General features: G+C 36.8%; 1 protein-coding gene across 2 annotated transcripts in view; it reads right to left on the bottom strand.

The window, feature by feature from the left end:
• LOC125256211 overlaps positions 1-23,132 on the bottom strand; it is a 37,795-nt gene that overhangs the window by 5,665 nt on the left and 8,998 nt on the right. Inside the window, exons 2-3 of one of the 2 annotated variants that reach the window (XM_048171978.1) lie at positions 10,193-10,504; positions 7,803-7,948 (exon numbers count right to left, since the gene is read on the bottom strand). In XM_048171978.1, the coding sequence (XP_048027935.1) occupies positions 7,803-7,948; positions 10,193-10,504 (458 nt within the window). The remainder of the gene's footprint in view (positions 1-7,802; positions 7,949-10,192; positions 10,505-23,132) is intronic. The other variant, XM_048171979.1, reaches the window with a different exon arrangement.

Genomic DNA, 23,132 nt, shown 5'->3' with positions numbered 1-23,132 from the left:
TATATATATATATATATATATCACATAAAAAAAGTTTACAAGAAGTTTTCAGCTGATGAAAATGAGCAGTAAACAGGTGAGTATGATGATTTCTGAAGGATCATGTGACACTGAAGACAGGAGTAATGATGCTAAAAATTCAGCTTTGATCACAGGAATAAATTACATTTTTACTTTTACTGTTTTACTGTATTTTTGATCAAATTAATACAGCCTTGGTGAGATTTCAAAAACATTCAAAAATGCTTAATGTTTCAAACTTTTGACCGGTACTGTACATGCAGTCAAGATAATCAAGGTAAGCATTGCCTGAACCAAATTTGTGTGGCTAAATGAAAATGAAAATATGCTGGTGATTTATAAAATGTTTTATATAACATGTTGCTGGCGGTTATACATACAGTGATAACCGGAGTAGCCAGAGCGAGTGATGTTATCAAGTTTGATGTTGTTGCATTTTGCATATAGGCCTAATGTAGAATTACTGAACTTTGCGAAATTTATATTGAGAAATGCCCAACTCACCTGTTCACCTGTTCTCAGTAAATATATTTCTAAAGGTGCTATTGACATGAAATTTTCACCAGATGTTGGTTATAACCCATGCAATCCACACATGCAAAGAAATCAAACCATAGATGTCCATAAATTAAGTTATGTGTAATAATGTTAAATTACACAGGGGAAAAGTATTGGACACATGAAGAAAGGGAGGTGCAAAAAGGCATGGAAAGCCATGACAATCAGTAATTAGAAAGCAATCAAGCCCCTTGTCAGTGCAAATTAATATCAGCTGGTTCAGTCCCAACTGATGGCCTGTAAAAAGGTGTGTTATTAGCAAGGTGTCACACAAGAAACATCACATGATGGGTAAAAGCAAAGAGCTCTCTCAAGACCTTCACAACCATATTGTTGCAAAAAAATACTGATGCCATAGGTTACAGAAGGATTTCAAAACTTCTGAATGTTCCAGTAAGCACTGTTGGGGCCATGCCACATGACACAAATTCTACATGTGTAGAAATACATTACTTGCTAAAGGCCAACATGTGCCCAGTCTAATTAGAGAACACCCAAAAATGGGAGAGGGAAGCTTAAAAGGAGGCCTGTGAAGGCCATGCACTTGCTTGCTTAAAAGCAAATCCAGCAACACAACACAATCCGATGAGCAGTGCACTCAGTAAAAACACCTTTTACTCTTTAAAGCAAGAGGAGTACAGCATACGGCAACATGCCCTGCAGGAGGCCCAAAAAAGGGCCTACGACTTCCAGACACGTGGCATCAGCTCACGGCAGTATTCTAAGCTCTAAGGGAGTAGAATAACCAAACTTCTCAAGTGAGGTTAACTAGTTTAACACCATCATCCCATCACTCCTCCAGCCCAAACTAACTCAGCTCTCCGTGCCCACCTCTGTCTGTCAGTGGATCACCAGCTTCCTGACAGACAGGCAGCAGCTAGTGAGGCTTGGAAAATTCTCATCCAGCACCTGCACCATCAGCACCGGCGCCCCTCAGGGCTGTGTCCTCTCCCCACTGCTCTTCTCCCTCTACACCAACGACTGCACCTCTAAAGACCCCTCTGTCAAGCTCCTGACGTTTGCGGATGACACCACACTGATCGGCCTCATCCAGGAAGGTGACGAGTCTGCTTACAGACTGGAGGTTGAACAGCTGGCTCTCTGGTGCAGTCTTAACAACCTGGAGCTAAACACGCTCAAGACAGTGGAGATGACTTGGACTTCAGGAGAAACCCCCCTGCTCTCCCCCAACTCACCATCATGAACAGCACTGTGACTGCAGTGGAGTCATTCAGGTTCCTGGGCACCACCATCTCCCAGGACCTGAAGTGGGACTACCACATTGAGTCCATTGTGAAAAAGGCCCAGCAGAGGTTGTATTTCCTTCGCCAGCTGAGGAAGTTCAACCTGCCACAGGAGCTGCTGAAACAGTTCTACTCTGCCATCATCGAATCCATCCTTTGCACTTCAATTACCGTCTGGTTCAGCTCAGCTACCAAATCTGACCTCAGAAGACTACAGAGGGTAGTCCGGTCTGCTGAGCGAATCACTGGCACAACCCTCCCCACTCTCCAAGAACTGTACTTATCCAGAGTGAGAAAAAGGGCAAAGAAGATCACTCTGGACCCCTCACATCCAGCACACTCCCTCTTTGAACTGTTGCCATCCGGTCAACGCTACAGAGCCCTGAGCACCAGAACGACCAGACACAGGAACAGTTTCTTCCCTCAAGCAATCCATCTCTTGAACACTTGACAAACACGGAACACACAACACTTTTACACATTTACTTAATAACACATACTATTTATATTTCAATTTGTACACATCATAATTGTACATACAAATTATCTATATTATATATTGTTTTTTTGCACTTTGTCTATCTTGTATATTTGTATATTATTCTTCTCTTCTTTATATTATCTATGTCTTGTCTTGTCACTGTTACTCTGTTGAGTACGGTGGCCCAGTAGTGCACAACACAACGAAATTAAAAAAGCAAACATAAGTTCACAACACAACGGAAACAAGCCACAACACAACGAAATAAAGCCACAACACAACGGAATAAGCCACAACACAACGGAATTAAACCACAACACAACGGAATAAGCCACAACACAACGGAATCAAGCCACAACACAACGGAATCAAGCCACAACACAACGAAATAAAGCCACAACACAACGGAATTAAACCACAACACAACGGAATCAAGCCACAACACAACGGAAATGCTCCCGACCACTTGGGGGCTCTCAGAGCTAGGTAATATTACTATTCCTTGCCACTGTTCTATAAAGTCGTCAGTTTTACAAAGATATCAATACCATGATTAGTTTTAAGTATGTAAGCATTGTATATCGACATGGTATATTAATTAAAAATCAACTACGTTCACAATAGCTTCATATTTTATACTTGTGAATGATTTGACGCGATACCACGGCGCATGATAAAGGGAACATCCACCAATTCCACCAAGTGGTTAAAACGTATTTGTATTCATTAAAATTACTTTTAACATTTAAAAACAGACATGTTCAAATTCCAAAGGTTGTTAGTTCCTGTTGGTAAGACTGACAAGCTTTGGAATTTGAATATGTCTGTTTTTAAATGTTAAAAGTAATTTTAATGAATACAAATTATACGTTTTAACCACTTAGTGGGATTGGCAGACGTTCCCTTCATCATGCGCCGTGGTAGCGCGTCAAATCATTCACAAGTATAGGCCTAAATATGAAGCTATTTTGCACGTAGGTGATATTGAATTAATATTTCATGTCGATATGCAGTGGTTACATACTGTTTAAACTAATCGTGGTATTGATATTACTGCCGACTCTATAGAACAGTGGCAAGGAAAACTAACTTTACCGAGCTCTGAGAGCCCCCTAGTGGTCGGGAGCATTTCCGTTGTGTTGTGGCTTTATTCCGTTGTGTTGTGGCTCGATTTCGTTGTGTTGTGGCTTTATTCCGTTGTGTTGTGGCTCGATTCTGTTGTGTTGTGTCTCGATTTCGTTGTGTTGTGAACTTATGTTTGCTTTTTTAATTTCGTTGTGTTGTGCACTACTGGGCCACCGTAGTTGAGCTTCTGTCACTAAAACAAATTCCTAGTATGTGTAAACAACATACCTGGCAATAAAGCGATTTCTGAAAAATCAGAAAGTCATCCAAAAATATTTTAATGATATTCGGGTCGCGGTCGGGTCGTTTGAAATAAAGATGCCAATTAAACCTTTGTAATTTATATAGCACTAGACACAATTTTCTATGAAATACATAGGCCTAGACTTTATTGGCTGAATAACTTGCGAGAAGATGAAGCACAAGCTCAGTCTGCAGGTAGAGATGGAGGCGGCAAGAGAAAAGGTGAAGACTGGGGAGTGGAAGCTCCACAAATACACAAATAGAAAGAGCAAAGTGTGGGAGACATTTGCCGAAAGAATGAAAGAATGAAATAGTAACATTATTAATGTTGAGCGTTATTAACTTTTGAATAAATGCTGACGCAGGACAAAATGCCCGATTCCCCAACACGTTGAACTGAGCCATTGCACCATTTTAATAAGCTACTTTTAAATGCATATAGCTCAGTAATGTCAGTTTTATGTATTTTCTGAGAGGGGGCGGGATTTTTGTTGGGAAAGTCGGGGGAGAGACGCACACTTCGATTAGACTGGATAAACACATGCAGCATCTTAATTGTTAAGAAAATGAAACAAAATAAATGAATAAATCAAGCCTTTATTACATAACACTAGGCTATATCATACAGCATTCAGAAAAAGAACAGTTTGCGCTCCTAAGGGCTTTCACACTTTTCCAAATGGCCAATGACGCTACGATGAGCATTTACTACTTTTAAAAAATGCGGGTAAGGAAGCGGGTCGGGTACAATATTTTCTTTCTTCTTTTTTTTTTTTTGCGGTCCGAGTTGTGGGCGGGTTAGTTGAAAACGTCGGTCGGGTGCGGGTTGTTTATACATTGATCCGCGCATCACTGATATACACTGATGGACACTCACATTTGGACTTGGACCGTTTTTGATGCTTTGGGCTGTATACTTTAAACCGACTGAGTTTTCCTGGTTTTATTGTGTTGTTTTAAAGTATCATGTGATTATTGTAAATACACCATTCTTATTTAAACTTATGCCTGTTTTATGTCTCACACAATAAAATCTGACCCCATTTTAAATCTTGTAACTCAACCAATTTGGCTTAATCTTGGTTTGATGAAGCTTCACTAAAATAGCTTTAATCATTTAAATTTGAAGTGAATAATACTCTGCAGCAGAACTGAGATGATAAAAAGAGAAATAGACCTATATATCTATCCGTTTATCTAGTTGAATCTCCCTCAGCATGATTCAAGCTGCATCTCAGATTCTAAAACATGACTGGACTGTGATATTTATCTGGTTAAGTGTGAATCCTCCTCTAACCTCAGTTAGTTTCCACTCACACATCAGTCTGCTTTAACGTCACCAAGATCAACAAACTTCTGCTGATCTTACATTTTCAAATGAATTCTGGTCCTGAATGAAAACTAACAGAAGAAGAGTGAACTATTGGGTTATATATCTGTATCTACTGTTATTAAGTTCTGTGAGCTGTCAATCATATTTGACTGTTGATGGATTCACTGTGTGGAGTGGAAGATTGTGAGCTTCTTATTAGCAGGAAAAAAGGAAGAAATGCATCAACCACAAACTACTGACATGCGAATCAACCACAAACATTCAGCAGACGCTGTTTATCCTCCAGACAGATCAAACCACACACACTGATGTTTATACAGATATAATAAAAGAGAAAAACCATATGGCTCAAAACCCAGTAAATTACACATATACATTTTGTTGTAGCAAGACAAGCAAAAATGTATAAGTCAGAGTTAATAGAACATACACACAATATCCTGTAAATGTTGATTTAGAGAAATTTGAATTTGCTTACCTGTGAGGTTTAGTCTTGGAAAAAAAAATAATGTCTTTTCTTCTGGAGAAACTGAGAAGTGTAGAGACCTAGATCGATGTTTTCTGAAATTATGATGAACTTATATAGCAACGTTCATATACTAACTGTGATGGTAACAAGGATTGGAAAAAATACACTGAAAACATTCAAAATGTTAGTGAAGCAACGTCTTCAAGGAGACATGAAAGCCTGTGAAGAGTTGAGCGCCTCCTGCTGGATGAACCATAGAGAGGAAAAACATTCGCATGGGACAACAACTTGCTTTTTTATGTTGGTTTGTGGTCTTTGTAGTGTTTACTAAAACACATAATTTGTTGCTAATGAAGCCAGAAACAAAAATGACCAGGTGATGTAGTTGTTGTCATCATAATTAATTAATTAATTCATAAAGGTGTGAGTCATGAGTTTACTGTAAAAATGATACTCATTGAAAAGAAAGGAATGTATCACGTAAACCAGTGATTGTGTGGAGAGTTTTATAGTGAAAATGAATCAATAAAATCCTGCGTTTTTTAGTTTTACTGAGGATTTGGGGGTTTAAAGTATGTGGGGGTGAACCGGGTGAACTATCTCTTTAATGTACATTATTCAGTAATACATAATGTATATGTGGTTTGCTTCAGAGAATCTTACAGAGATAGAAAAATACTTTAATAACTAAAAAATAAAAAATATTATTTTAGTGGTAAAGAAAAAAGGTTTACCTTAATAATAATGTAAACATTTAGAAATAATGTTTAAAGTAATGTAAATTTGTATAGATGGTGTAGTGCTAGAATAGTTAAAATACATAAAGTTAGTATTACTGCAGGGGGCGCTCAACATAATAAATGAAATAAAACATGGCGAGACTATTGAACCTCAGAGTGAAAAAACTTTATTGATAAAGACAAGCAAATACAAATGACAAATGAACAGCAGTGATAAAGATCTTTGTGTTTAATCTGAGAGAAATGTGTCGTGTTTATTCAGTAAAAGAGCTTCAGTATTAGAGACGTCTGATCTGAACAATAATAAAACTACAAGACATGTGAGACTTTAAGTGTGACTGGAAGACATTTTTGAAGTCCCCAATCAAATATGAATGACTAGATTATTTAAAAAAATCAGAATTTATAATGACAAACATTTGACACTTTGAGCACTAATGAGTTAATGAACAAAAAAATCTGTTTTTGTTTGTTCTCAAATTATGTTCTAGGATGTAAACAAGCCAGCTAAAATAATCATACAGTAAACACCAGCATATAAAGCCATTACAAATAAATGAAGATTAATAAATGACAGAAAATTGTAATATGAGAAATGACACTATCAGGTTTCTGATGTGAGAATATGTGCTTGATGTTGTTCAGCTCTTCTGGATCTGATTTCATAAACCACAAGACTGACAGTAGCCACGCCCACCACAGCAGAGAGGACCAATCGGATCACAGCTTCAGTAGGACCACAACAGTGGACAGAGTCTGAGAAATAAAAACATCAAACTGAGATCAGATCAGACAATAAACACTAATATCAGTGCTGACATCAACTAATATCAGTGTGAGTCAGTGTTTAAATAATCGATCATCTCAAAATCTGAAATTATTCAACAATTAATAAATATGTACATGCTTGGTGAAAACAACCATGTTTGACAGACATATCAAATGATCTCTACTCACCAGAGACAGAAACTCTGTATGCTTTTAATGAGAATCCGCTTGAAATCTCCATCTGTACTTTATAATCTCCAGCATGTTCGGTTGTGATGTCTGTGATGGTCAGAGATCCAGTTTGATTGTCCAGCTTCAGTCTGTCTCTGAATCTCCCATCAAGAACATCATCATATACAGTGAATCTTTTAGCACATTTATTGATTTCAGCTATTAAAGTGTTTCCAAACCTCCACTGAATCCAATTAGCATCCATTATTTCAGTAAGATTAGAGTTTAGAGTGACTGAATCTCCCTCCGTCACTGATATTTCAACTGTATCACCAAACAGAAACAGAGTTTGTAGCAGAGAGAGATTTTAAATAACTTTATGATTGCTTTTAAAAGTAAATAATTTAATTTATATTATTTATAAAAAAAAAGAAACAAAATGGTGTTTGGAGTAATAATTGTATCTGGAACAAATATGGAACTCACCAAAGGCAGCTAGAAAGAACATAGTGGTCCAAAAGTTAGTTGTTCGTTTATAAAGTCCAGCATGTTCAGTTGTGATGTTTGTGATGGTCAGAGATCCAGTTTGATTGTCCAGCTTCAGTCTGTCTCTGAATCTCCCATCAAGAACATCATCATATACAGTGATTCTGTCGACCTGTTTATTGATTTCAGCTATTAAAGTGTTTTCATTTCCAAACCACCACCGAATCAGATCATCGTCCTTCATTTCAATAATATCAGAGTTTAGAGTGACTGAATCTCCCTCCTTCACTGTCACTGGCTTCACTGATTCTGATACCAAAAACACACAAAGAAGAAACACAAAACAGGGATCGTCACAGATTAACGTTTAATGTTTTACTACCTTAACCCTTTGATGCATAACATGGGTCAAAAATGACTCGGCTGAGTTTTTATTTTCTATATCTTTGCAAGAAATTAATTTCATCATTCAGTATTCCAGGTATTCCTCAATTAACTTCTTTTTGATCATCACAAATCCTCATTTAAAATTTTTTTTTTCTTACTTTTTGAATAAAAATCATTTTTGTATCACTACCCTTCTAATGCGCAACATGGGTCAAAAATGACCCGTATTCATTTCCTATGTAATTTCAATCATGGTTGAGTGTTTCTTTGCTAAATCTATAAAATAAATATATTTTATCATTCATTTTTTCCAGGTATTCCTTAAATATCTTGTTTTTGATTGTCAAAAATCATTATGTTCATTTTTTCTTTTTTACTTTATAAACAAACACAGTTTTTGTATGTCTACATCAATTTTACACACATGGGTCAAAAATGACCCGTATTCATTTCCTATGTTATTTCAATCAAGACTGAGTGTTTATTCGCTGAATCTTTGAAAGAAATGTATTTTATCATTTATTTATTCCAGGTATTCCTTAAATATCTTGTTTTTTAATTTTCTACAAATAATTTAATATTTTTTTCCTTTCTTACTTTATGAACAAACGCAGTTTCTACATCAATTTTACACACATGGGTCAAAAATGACCCATATAGAAATCTTTAATATTTGCACATTTTTGCAAGTAGGAACATATTTACTGCAGACAACTGTTCATCTGCCACACATTTCACATCTTAACAAGGCTACTTTTGTATATTTGATGGATACAAGTCTTATTATATTTAATATATTAGGCTATATATTTCATAATTTTTAATTTTTTGTCATAAATCAATGCAATTGGTCACCCTTTAAGTCTGTCAGTGTTCCTGAAAAGTAAAAGTTTTGGACATATACAACATGGGTCTAAAGTGACCTGAATGAGTTATTTTCTATATTGCATATATTACAATAAATTAATTTCATCATTCATTATTATTACTCAGTAAACAAATCCTTATTTAAATATTTCCTTTCTTTTTGAATGAAATTTTTTTTTGTGTCATTATCTTTCTAAAGGCCAAAGTATACTTCACGTTTTATGCGTATGTGAGGGTCAGCATACAGATTTTTGTAACTTTTTATGATTTCCACCAGATTTCTGTAACTGGATGTGCAACCTGCACATAAACATTTAAATTGTGTTCGACTGTTCGCAAAGTATACTTTCAACGTTTTTTTTACAGTGATGTCATCATCCACCTCAGTTCTGTTGAGGACCAGACGCTAACACTCTAGATAAAGAAAATCAAAAGCACAAGAATATTCAAATATTCAAATTTAAATACACTTATTATATATTTTCACTGTTGGACAGAAACCTTGTTCAAAATGTTACTTTTCAGGAACACTGATAGATGTAAAAGGTGACCAGTAGCATTGGTTTATGACAAAAAATAAAGATTATGAAATGTAATATATAGCCTATTATATGAAATATAATATGACTTTCATCCATCAAATATACAAAAGCAGCCATGTTGAGACGTGAAATGTGTGGTGAATGAATAGTTGTCTGCAGTAAATATGTTCCTACTTGCGAAAATTTGCTAAGGTTTCTAATATGGGTCATTTTTTACCCATGTGTGTAAAATTGATGTAGAAATACAAACGCTATGATTTGTGAAAATCAAAAACAAGATATTTAATGAATACCTGGAATAAATAAATTACAAAATACATTTCTTTCAAAGATTCAGCAAAGAAACACTCAGTCATGATTGAAATAACATAGGAAATGAATACGGGTCATTTTTTACCCATGTGTGTAAAATTGACGTAGACATACAAAAACTGTGTTTGTTTATAAAGTAAAAAAGAAAAAATTAACATAATGATTTTTGACAATCAAAAACAAGATATTTAAGGAATACCTGGAATAAATGAATGATAAAATACATTTCTTTCAAAGTTTCAGCAAAGAAACACTCAACCATGATTGAAATTACATAGGAAATGAATACGGGTCATTTTTGACCCATGTTGCGCATTAGAAGGGGTTTTCATAGCTTGCGCATCAAAGGGTTAAATAGCTTAAAATGTCAGTTTAAAAATGAGGAATATTATAAAACAACAAAAGAAATAAAATTATGAAAGGTTAAACATTTTTTTAACCTCACTATAGATATGGACATTGATCTTTTTCTTTCTCACACCATTGATCTCTAGTCTATAATCTCCAGCATGTTCAGTTGTGGTGTTTGTGATGGTCAGAGATCCAGTTTGTTTGTCCAGTTTCAGTCTGTCTCTGAATCTCCCATCAAGAACATCATCATATACAGTGATCCTGTCGACCGTTACATTGATTTCAGCTATTAAAGTGTTTCCAAACCTCCACTGAATCACATAATCTTTCATTTCAGTAAGATCAGAGTTTAGAGTGACTGAATCTCCCTCCCACACTGATATTTCATCTGTATCACCAAACGCACCTGAAGAACAGAGTTTTTCACAGATTACAATTCAGATATACAAGTATCTGGGCATAATGATGGACAATAAACTCTCCTTTGAGTCTCAGGTGGATGCCGCTTGTAGCAAAGCTCACCAGAGAATGCACTTTCCTCGCAAATTGAGAAATCTTGATGTTGACCGTGTTTTTATGAAAATGTTTTATTGTTGCTTCATTGAATCAGTCCTTACTTTTTCATATGTTTGCTGGTTTAATATGTTAAACGTAAAAAAACTGAATCGCTTGAACGCACTAGTGAAGGAGTGTGGGAAAATTTCTGGCATACAGCTTAACAACCTCATGAACACTTTTAAAGCTAGGTCTGTCAAAAAAGATAAAGATATCCTGGCTGACCCTTCACATCCTCTGCAGGAGATGTTTAAGCTACTCCCCTCAGGCAGGAGGTACTTAGTCCCCAAGTGTAGGACAAACAGATCGAAAAACTCTTTTGTCCCCACTGTCATTGGTTTCTTGAATAAATTATAGCTAAATGTATTTCTTTTAGTCAAGGATGCTGCACTACATTGCCATATTGTTTTATTGCACTTATTTTATTTTAACTTTTTTTTAAATTTAACTTAACTACTGTTTATTTTTATCTCTATGTTTTTTTTTTTATTATTGCATTGTCCTGTTGTCGACTGGGTGGATGCTGTATTTCTTTGTTTGTTGCCACTGTCTGCAAAACAATTGCCCCTCGGGGACCTAATAAAGTGTTGAAGTTGAAGATTCACAGTGTTCCTCTGAGTCTTATGTTTCATTTAAGTGTGTGCAAAATGATTGGATTATTTAATTTGAATTTAATTAAACCTGTTACCTACAAACTTTCCATGAAGGTTACTTTATTTGTACTTACTATGTATGAGTCTCAAAAGCTCAACGGATGGTATCCTACATTTTCATTGTGTTTTTTCTTCAAAATGAAGAACAAGAAAGCTGTGTGTGCTTGCTGGAGTTTTGGATATGGTGTTTTGCCCCTGCTAGTCAATTTATTGCATGTAGGGGAGCGCGAGGCACAAACTAATGCAGGGTTAGTTGTAACACGTGGTTTAAATACTTCCACACATGCTTGCATGAAGAAACCTGAAGTTTAATTAAAGAAAATAAAGTTTAACTAGTTGCCATATTGACAATATATAGAGAAAAAAAATGTGCCAAAATTCAAAAATCTTTGGAAGATATCACTGAACATTTATTTAACAATAGCAAAAGTAAATTTCTAACTTAAGCTAATTTTTCATCTATATTTTTTTGTTTTTATTTAAAATTAGACAAATCCGATATTATTTTAATCTCCAATCTGTTATTTAGCAGTTTGGGTAGTTCTTTAATGCTTCACTAACTATCAGAAGACACTAACCAGGTTTAAATTTATTGTTAAATTTAACACTGTGTTACAATATGCCCCACTATTACAGCTATAATATTCTATACAGTTATGATACATCTGGCATAATTAACTTTTTATGAATTTCTGTTGAGAAACCATGGAGGAAAAAGTTGAATAAAGACTGAGAGGAAGAACCAGAACATCCAGAAAATATTATTTCAAGAAATGTTCAGCATTTGTACTGTCTCGTCTTTATCTGATGTTCTGTGAGTGGAGGCAGAGGAGTGTTTTTGTTCAGCTCTGTGTTTTTCTGAATGTCTGAGATGTTTCTTCATCTGTTTGCCTGTATTATTTTGATCAGTGCTGTACAGCTGTGTTTTGCAGAGTGTTCATTGTCAAACTACAACATTATTTAAATTTGAATTTCTAAAAAAATGCTATTATTTTATATGAAAAAAAATATTATTGTCTTTTATTGACAAAAATATTTTAGTTTGTTTATGTATTTTTTTTAATTAAGTCAGATAAAATTTTTAGCTGTCATATGGTCATTTTACAACACATCACATGTTACAATGTGCCCCACCTATGGGGCATGTTGTCACATTTCACTTCCCTTCTTTCGGGGTAAATAAAGAAAAAAGTATATGCTACACTGTATTAATGAAACAAAGCCACATATTTGTATCAGACATGTGTGAAATTAGTGTGGAACAAAAATTCCCTGAACCCTAAGTTTTACACAAACTGAGAAAGTCAAAAAGCGTTATGCATTAGTCTGATGCTGATGAGGCTAGGGAGGTTGAAGAAGTGCTTTACAATCACCCCCTTCACTCCTGAAGATGATGATCTCTCTGGTTTTGGCTAATAGAGTTAAATATATATATATATAAATATAAATATATATCCTTGAGCTGCATTGGGGTAAAACAGATCAGATCACAACCTCAGAAAGCAGCTATTATGTTTGTTTTTGAAGCAATCGATGGTAAAATTTTGGAAGAAACAGTACAGCACCTTAAAACATCAACCTGCGCCCTTGACACACTTCCCACATCTTTTTTCAAAAGCGTGTTTAACTGTTTAGAAGCAGATCTCCTAGAAGTGGTAAACGCCTCACTTCTCTCTGGGACTTTTCCAAAATCCCTGAAAACTGCAGTTGTTAAGCCCCTCCTGAAAAAGAGCAATCTGGATAACACCATATTGAGCAAATACAGGCCAATCTCAAATCTTCCTTTCATAGGCAAGATCACTGAAAAAGTAGTTTTTAATCAGTAATAAGTAAGTTTTGGAAGATCATTTTTAGTCCATCTCTGCAAGACAGACATTTCAGGATAAGAGATGGACTAAAAGTGAACTCAAACACCTTCCTGCCAGATTCTGGAAGATAAATTCTTCAAACAGTGGTACAAGAGGATGTGGTGCTGGTCCTTCAGGAGTCACTCTCAAGCTGTCTGTCTATAAGCCCTATTAAAACCCAGTCTTCATGTATTTTATAACACTTCAGCTTGTGATTCTTATCAAGTGCAGGTCATTTTTTAGGATTCTTTAGCTAACCTAAGTCTCTGAGATCCTAACACCTTGCACTTCTGGAGACTCCAGGTAGGTTGCAGCTCTGGAAAATGGTGGCGCTGGAGACTAAAGGGTTCCTGATGGTTTCACACTTAATTCTTCACCTTAATTCTTAATTATTTTGCAGTTAACATGTGTCTTTTCTTTTCCACCTGTTTTTGTCTGACCCCGCTGACCCAATGAGCATTTTGCTGTCCCTTGGTCATGCTTTAACTTTGCAATTTCTAGTATTGCATTAGTATTGCGTCCTTCTCATGAGTATTTAATAATTTTTGACTTTTCAGTCTGAGTTAAATCTCTTTTTTGGCTCATTTTGCCTGTAAAAGAAAACTTGCCTAATAATTCTGCACACCTGAATATAAGGCATTTTTCATTTCCAGCCTTCATGAACAATTATATATCACTTATAAATGATTAAAAACAATATTAATAGTAGTTATTAAGATTGATGTGGATTGGAATTGGTAAAATGTGCTTGGGAAAAAAATATGATCAGAAAATCAACTTGCCTAATAATTCTGCACTCCCTGTAAACCCTGTAAACAGATCACTCAGATCATCAGGATCAAGTCATTTAGAAATACCAAGGGTTCACTCAAAGCAAGAAGAGTCTGCTTTTAGCTGTTACGCCAGCCGCAGCTGGAACCAGCTTCCAGAAGAGATCAGATGTGCTCCAACAGTAGCCACATTCAAATCCAGACTCAAAACACATCTTTTTACCTATGCATTTGCTGATTGAGCACTGTGCTATGTCCAAACTGTTTGCATTTTATTTTATACATATTATCTTTTTATTTTATTTTTTTATTTCAATTCCTTTCCTGTTTTTATTTCATTTTTAATGTATTTTATATCTTTTATGTATCATCTTGTTATTTCTAACTTTTAATGCATCTTAAATATTGCTGTCTGGTTGAAAGAGCTGGGAGAATTAGGAAGAAAGCATTTGTGATTAGGTTAAAATCTGGTAAATTTGGACAAACCATGGGGAAATTTGAGCTGTGGTGCATGGTTAAGATATCTCTGGATTACAGTCAGGACACTTTCCAAAGGGGAAATTTCCAAAGGGGAAATTTGAACTGCGTTGCATAGATAAGATATCTCCGGAAGGGGGATTAGGGCTGTGTGGCGTAGTTTGAGGTGTCTTGGCAAAAGAGGAGATTGAAACTTTGTTTATCAGTTCAAGGTGCCTTAACAGGTAGAGCTAGACAGCGGTCCTGACGTGTGAGGAAGATCCAGTTAGATCCGCTCTGATGGATAGATCCATTTAGATCCACTCTGACGGACAACAACAACAACAACAACAACAACAAAAAACTCCCTGAAACTTCCTAGCTCTTCCATCCAGATAACAAAATTATCTGTTTTTACTGTTATTTCTATTTCTTATGTTCTATTTTTATTCTTCCTCTTCATGTAAAGCACTTTAAATTGCCATTGTGTATGAAATGTTCTATACAAATAAAATTGCCTTGCCTTGTAAACTAGAACGTGAAGTAGAATGAAATCTGAGTGCCATTTTAATAAGTTTGAAACCCAGGTGGTGGATAATCTGATCAAAACCACATTAGTTCTTTAGAAGTTCAAATAAAGGCTTGTGAAAGGTTTTTAAAACAAAGAGAGGAAGCAGTAAATACCAGTGATAGCAATGACGGCATTATAAATAAACGGCGTTACTTTTTTCAGTAATGAGTAATCAAACGAATTACTTCCCAACCCCAACCATTACAACGCTGTTACCGTTACTGACAAAAAATGCGACATTACTATAATTGAGCTCACTGAAGCAGTTTTCATGTGAGTATGGCCCTTCCTCAGTCATAGGACCTGCAAAGTTTTTTTCTCTGGTGTGTGTGTTGGACTTGTAGTTGTTCATTTAAGCAATTAGTTGACTAATCACATTTATATCAATTTGATTTCTTAAATACTGGACAGAATGAACCATAATAATGAGCGTTTACATAATATAGGCTATAGGCTATATATCACTCAAGCACATGCATAAAGCTTGCCATAAAGAACCAGCAAAAGTAATGATTATGAATGTGACAGAAACAGCAAAGAGGTATTTTAATTGTTTATTAATAAAGTAATGTTTTCTGAATCAGTGTCGGCTGCAAAGATGAAGTTGACATTGCTGACTCTCATCATCTCTATGAACGCGCTTAGAGAGAAAATGCACATTTCATTCAGATTACATAATCAGAGAGTAGCCTATTTCTTTTTGTTTGCAATTATTTAAAAGTAAACATTTCAAGCTTTCTATAGATATATTTCTCATGTCTGTGAGGCAAGCAGCTGCTGAGTTTCGGTTCATTTAGCCTATAAAGCATGCTCCAGTTCACATGCAAGTGATCGCGCCGGCGCCATGATTATATTGTCATGATTATATTTACTGCTGTATTTTGTTCTTATTTATTAAATCCAGGCAATTGGTTGATGAAACATTGATTAAAATTAAGATACAATTTTTACAAAATGAAATTCACTTTAAAGAAAGGCTTTCTACGAAACAAAACTTAATGAAGTGGTCAAAATCATGTGTGACACACTCCATGTCTCCCGATATATTGCGCATCTATCTTACTCATGCTGTTCACTTTTCATAATCAAATAGATTCATTTAAAACATAACATTAAACAAATAATAATTTATTTTTAGACATATTTAATATTGGGGGTATCCAAGTTAATTGACATTTGATTTTTTTTTTATTAAAGTAATGCAATAGTTACTTTTCCTGGTAATTAGTTACTTTTATAATGATGTAACTCAGTTACTATTTGTGAGAAGTAACTAGTAACTATAACTAATTACTTTTTTTAAAGTAACATGCCCATGTAACAGTCTGGTGTTGTAGAGATGAGGCTTCAACGGGCTTCCACAAGCAAAACGGGTTTTATTATTAGTAAAATGAGGAGACAACATCCAAACACTAGTTAACATACACAATAACAGACAAGGAGTGAAGGGAGTAAGTCCATATATAAAGGGAGTGCTAACGAGGGAGTCCAGGTGATGATGATCGGTGATGATGGGGAGAAGACGAGGGAAGTGAGTGCAGGTGTGGAGAACAGGAGGATTGTGGGAACTGGAGTCCGGGAGACACGGGATATGTAACAGTACCTCCCCCTCCCGGTAGGCGCGTCCTCACGCCGTAGATGTAACACCAGGGAGGGGGGGTGGGCGGCCATGGTGGGTTCGGAGACGATGGCGGCCATGGCGGGTCAGGGGCCATGGGCTGCCAAGGCGGGTCAGGGGCCGTGGGCTGCCATGGCGGGTCAGGGGCCGTGGGCTGCCATGGCGGGTCAGGGGCCGTGGGCTGCCATGGCGGGTCAGGGGCCGTGGGCTGCCATGGCGGGTCAGGGGCCGTGGGCTGCCATGGCGGGTCAGGGGCCGTGGGCTGCCAAGGCGGGTCAGGGGCCGTGGGCTGCCAAGGCGGGTCAGGGGCCGTGGGCTGCCAAGGCGGGTCAGGGGCCATGGGCTGCCATGGCGGGTCAGGGGCCGTGGGCTGCCATGGCGGGTCAGGGGCCATGGGTTGCCATAGCGGATCCGAGGCCGTGGGCTTCCATGGAGGGTCAGGTGCCGTGGGCTGCCGTGGAGGGTTAGAGGTTGTGGGTGGCCACGGTGGTCCTTGAGCCCCACCCACATGTGAGACCCACATGTACCCCACCCATGGGTACTTGCCCCCCCCCAAAAAAAAATACTTGGGGAGGTTCAGGAGGGACTTAATGAGTCTGAGGAAAGGAGTGGGTCTGTGGGCTGGAGTGGGCTCTTGGCAGGCTAAGGCTGCAGATTCGGCAACGGAGACTGGAGATGCAGGCTCGGCGGCGGAGACTGGAGATGCAGGCTCGGCGGCGGCTGGAGCGGCTGGCTCGGCGGCAGGCACTGGAGAAACTTGGAGAGGGGTCCAGTCCATCCCCTCATAGACAATTAAAATCCCTACAGGAACGGGAGCAGGTTCGGCCGAGATTGGAGAGGGCTCGGATGAGGCTGGAGAGAACTTGGCGGGGACTGAAGAGAGCTCATCGGTCCTTCTCTTCCTCCTCCTCCGCCTTCTAGACCCAGTGGAGGTGTGTGAGCCCAGGGTGACACAGGAAGGAAATTCACTGGAGGGGTATGAGGAGGAAGACGGAGCTTGACAGACTGGCCAGGCTGCCCGTGTTTCCGGAAGGACTGGACGAGAGGAACACTTAAAATCCGGAACCTCTTGGACAACGAATTTGGAGCCGTTTAAATACAAAATTAAATTTATAGTATCAGTTAAGGAAACATAATCGTCAGGTTCACAAAAGCAGATTCAGTCCAGTCCATCCAAAAACAGGGCAATCAAATGAGCATCCGACCAATCTGTCAAATAAGCGAGCTCTACGAACTCCTCCACATACCTCTCCAGTGAACGTCCAACCTGGAAGAGTCCAACGAGCCGTTCAGCCGCAGATGTAGCTGTGAGAGGTGGTGAAGGAGCAGGAGCTACTGCATGGAGGAAAAGACCCATCTTGCTCTAATGGAAGTCCAGCGGTATTGGTCTGTTATTCTGTAACAGTCTGGTGTTGTAGAGATGAGGCTTCAACGGGCTTCCACAAGCAAAATGGGTTTTATTGGTAAAACGAGGAGACAACATCCAAACACTAGTTAACATACACAATAACAGAAAAGGAGTGAAGGGAGTGAGTCCATATATAAAGGGAGTGCTAACGAGGGAGTCCAGGTGATGATGATCGGTGATGATGGGGAGAAGACGAGGGAAGTGAGTGCAGGTGTGGAGAACAGGAGGATTGTGGGAACTGGAGTCCGGGAGACACGGGATATGTAACAGCCCAACACTGGTAATTACAGAGGATAAGAATGAATGTCAGAGAATAAAACAGATCTTAGAGGAGAGCATTTGAGATTTGGGCTGGGCAGTTATGGATTGTCTTTAGTGGAGAGAAGCTACAGTAACACTTTACAATACTGGTGCACTAATATGCATTAATTCATGCTTAACTAATGCACAGATAATCATGTTTTAATGTGTGACTCATGAAGAACTAAACCATTAATTAATGATTACTCATCACCAACAAATAGAGTCTATATGATTAATAGATTAAGTAATATATAAATTGCTATTCATTAAATGTTTCATGATGTATTAATTCCTTAACATATCTTATTAACTAATAGTGTAAGTTAAGTGCAAGTGTTAAAGGATTAGTCCACTTTTAAATAAAATTTTCCTGATAATTTACTCACCCCCATGCCATCCAAGATGTTCATGTCTTTCTTTCGTCAGTTGAAAAGAAATTAAGGTTTTTGAGGAAAACATTCCAGGATTTTTCTCCTTATAGTGGACTTCAATGGGCTCCAAATGGTTACAGTTTCAGTGCAGCTTCAAAGGGCTTTAAACGATACCAGACGAGGAATAAGGGTCTTATCTAGCAAAACGATCGGTCATTTTCGAAACAAATACAACTGTATATGCTTTATAAACACAAAATATCGCCTTGAACATACTTCCGGTTTCTGTATTCTTCAAAACACTTACACCATATGTCCTACACCTTCCCTATTCTACGTATGGAGAAAAAAAAACTGGCACCGCATTCGTCCCATAAGTAGACTATTAACTAAGTAATATTATTATAGTAATATAGTAATATAGTAATAGTAACCCATTATAATCAGTGATAGTGATGCTACACTGGCATGATGCAACACAACAAAACATAACTTCTGTTATGAAGGACAAATGGACTTGCATTGGTCTGTCATGTCCAATGTAAACAGCTGTTGCGGCATTACTCAGTAATGGTCGCATCCAGTTTAGACACAGTGCAACATCAATCAATTACCCATCCTTCAAACACATTCTCTGACATTACACTCACTGCATGTGCAACTGTCAAAACCCATTAATGACATATTACTTAACAATTAGTTAATAGTCATGTGCCTCAACAAGTAAAGTCAGAACATAATGATACATTTTCAAATGATTAGTTAATGATTAATTAAAGCAGACAACTGGAAGTTGAAGTACATGGCTTCAACCCATTGTGGTAATTAACACATTAGTTTACACTTTTAGTTAATAAAATATGTTATTAGGTAAATAATACATTATGACACCTTTAATTAATAACTATTCATATATTACTTAATCTATTAATCATACAGACTCCTTATTAGTTCCTTATTAGTAATCATTAATTAATGGTTTAGTTCTTCTTGAGTCATACATGAAAACATGATTATCTTTGTGCATTAGTTAAGCATGAATTAATGCATATTAGTGCACCAGTATTGTAAAGTGTTACCGATGCTACTTCTACGCCTGCCAGACATTCAACTCCAGTTCCAGAAATTCGCTCTCTCTCCATTCAGTTCAAAACCCCCATAAAACTTGAGTTAACAAAATATTGACATCTAGACATTTAGACAGTGTGAAGAGTATCTCGCCATCCAACCATTAGGCAGTGGGAGTCCTTTTTAATCTCAAAAGTGAAAGTGCCCTTTCCACAAATTCCCTCAGAACGTAACGATTGTGATTTCTACTCTCAATGAGAATAAGATTGAGGCAATTATGTCTGGACCTCTAGCTGTTTCTGGCCACATACATCATGTGCTGGGTTACCTGGCCTCATGTGTCCAGCCCTCTGTTTAAAATCTGGGTGTTGTATTTGATTCTGCTTTGACTTTGGATAAGCAAGTAAATGCAGTAGTGAAATCAAGTTTTTTTTTTTTTTGCAGCAAAGACTCCTTATAAGGTGAAGATTTTTTGGTAACACTTTACTTGAAGGGGTGTGCATAAGACTGACATGACACCTTCATAATCATGACATGACACATGTCATGAATATGAAGGAGGTTTTATGAATGTTTATGACAACTGTCATTAAGTGTCATTCGCTCAATTATGTCATTTTTAATGCAAAGATGACATTGTTTGAGATGTCCGAGTTATGACAACTTGACATAAACCAACACATCATAACCTGTCAGTGTCTTTGTCATGACAACTTGACATCATTTAGCTTTATGGGTTAACATTACATTAAACTGTCATGTGGTTGGTTTTGACATGAGGCCATTATAACAGTGTCATAAATATGTATCTTGAGCTCAAGTACAGTGGTACAAATTGAACTTGTCATTAAAATGTCATTAAGTGACAATACTCTGACAAATAATTTTATAACAACGTCATGACTATTTTTCATTTCATGTGTTTTTTTTGTTTTGTTTTTTTTAAAGTTTCCTCCAACATAAGGTCAGATAATAGACAATTTCAAATTTCGTAAAGAAGATGACACTGTTATAAAATAATGGTAACACTTTATTTTAGAGTCTTTAAACTAGTTGCTTATTACTATTAGCATTCATATGGCTAAAATATTGGCTATTTATTAGTACTTATAAAGCACATATTAATGCATTATTCTGCATGACCTTATTCTAGATTCTTAATCCTACCCAATACCTAAACTTAACAATCAACTATAATAAGCAGTAAATTAAGAGTTTATTGAGGGAAAAGTCATAGTTAATCATTTATATATGTGTTCCCTATACTGAAGTGTTGCCAAAATAATGTAATGTAATGTTAACCCATAAAGTTAAGTAGTTTTTTAAGTTTGATAATCAATCTGCTATGTCATGTTTATGACAGGTTATGATGTTTTGCTAATGTCAAGTTGTCGTAACAAAGACATCTCAAACAATGTCATCTTTGCATTAAAAATGACATAATTGAGCGAATGACACTTAATGACAGTTGTCATAAACATGCATAAAACCTTCATATTCATGACACGTGTCATGTCAAGATTATGAAGGTGTCATGTCAGTCTTATGCACACCCCTTCAAGTAAAGTGTTACCGATTTTTTTTAATGTGCGCTGAGTCATCTCAACTAGACTATACTGCAACTCAGTGTATGCAGGTATTAGCCAATCCAAAATACAGCTACTAGACTTCTGACTGGTATTTTACTTCAAGATACTTCAAACAGGAAAGTTTGTAAATTGCGCAGTTGATTGCATTCAAAGAATTGAAGAGCTTTGGACAATCAGCTATAAGTTTTACTTTTTTTTATGTAGCGCTCCCCTCAGTATTTATATTAACTAGGACAGGGCTTTGGATTCTTTCAAGGTATTAACTGAATGTGTTTAACACTTATTAACTCAGTTTTAAATGCGATCTTGGATCTCTCTTTTAAAGTACACACATGAAATGTTTTCCTAACCTAACTATGAATTCACCTTTCTTAAGTTGTAGTTTTAATAAAGATTTTAACCGTGTGTCTGTGTATGTCTCTCCTCAAATAAAATAATAACCTCTTCCCAGGTAAGTAATAAAATAACACAACACAATGTTTTAGAAAATATCTCAGTTATTTACCTAAAAAATAAATTATTATCTCAAAGGAAATAAGCAAATTAAATAAAAATATAATCGTTCCTTTTAAACCTTCAACATAAAATGTTCCTCTTTTTTAAATGAAAATACTGTAATTGAATTGTCTCTCTTCTTAACACAACAATGTAAACACTGTCAATACTGTACCCTATAAATGCACAGAAATCAATTTAAACTATGAACCCTCTTTTTAACACAATGTAAACACTGTCAATACTGTATCATGTATAAATGCACAGGAAACAATGTAAACTCTATTAACCCTCAAATGGATTAATTCAGAAAACCTCAATATACCACCTTTAAAATCACTTTAAGACTTTTTGTGGGCCCACAACACACCTCAATGCAATCTAAAGCCGGCAACCAAATTTATTATAAAACTAAAATACTGTAGCAGGCCTGATGCGGGGCTTGGGTTCGTAGTGGCCCAAAACTTAATGGCCGCTTCACTCGTCAGCGAGCAAACAAAACGAAAGATACCTTGCGATAATGTTTCTGTCCCGGCCTTTCACCAACAGTCACGGGTGCAGTCGCATCATCCGATCAGCATTACAACACGAAGTCGGTCTCTCTTTTCTCCTCCAAGTTTTCAGTAAAGCTCACGAGTGGAATCCTGGTTGCTTCAAGCTCTATATGAGTCCTCTCTCTGTCTTCAGATCGAAAGCAGCAGATAACCTCCTCAAACAGTTCAACTGAGAGTCAAACTTTAACTAGAAAATGTCGTTCACTTGTAATGAACTGACTCCAGCATGTACTTCAATGTAACTCAGCGTTAGCATTAGCAATAGCACAAAAGTAAACAGTCTTTGAACTTCGCGTAGAAATTCCTCCCGTTTCTCAATATGCACCTTGTCACTCTTCTCATCTGGTTGTCGCGCAAACAATCATCAGAAACAAGTTACATACTCAGTTGTGCACTACTAATTCTACCTTTTTACTCAGAAAATCTCTGTGTCACTCTCACTCTTTTGCTTCACTCCTGCCTCCTCTAGTCCCCTCCCCCACTCCGTGCAGCCAATCCAACCATCACTCTACTGCCGATTGTTATTAACCCCATAAATGCTGGTTTAGACAGTTTTCAGAAATACCTTATCTTTTACATAAACCAATAAACATACAATCATTTTTAAAATGATTTTAACAGTTTTAACCTAACTTATTAAATGAAATTAAACAACATATAATAATTTTGAAACTGCTCTTAACATTTTTATCATATGAATTCCAACCTTTTTAATCACACCATTTATATACTCTTATTAAATGATACTACAAGCATTACTTATTACTTCATGTTTT

The sequence above is a fragment of the Megalobrama amblycephala genome, linkage group LG21 (genome assembly GCF_018812025.1).
Source record: "Megalobrama amblycephala isolate DHTTF-2021 linkage group LG21, ASM1881202v1, whole genome shotgun sequence".
In the NCBI taxonomy this organism is placed as follows: domain Eukaryota; kingdom Metazoa; phylum Chordata; class Actinopteri; order Cypriniformes; family Xenocyprididae; genus Megalobrama; species Megalobrama amblycephala.
The sequence above is the reverse complement of the archived record's forward strand: the minus strand, read 5'-3'. Positions and strand labels throughout refer to the sequence as shown.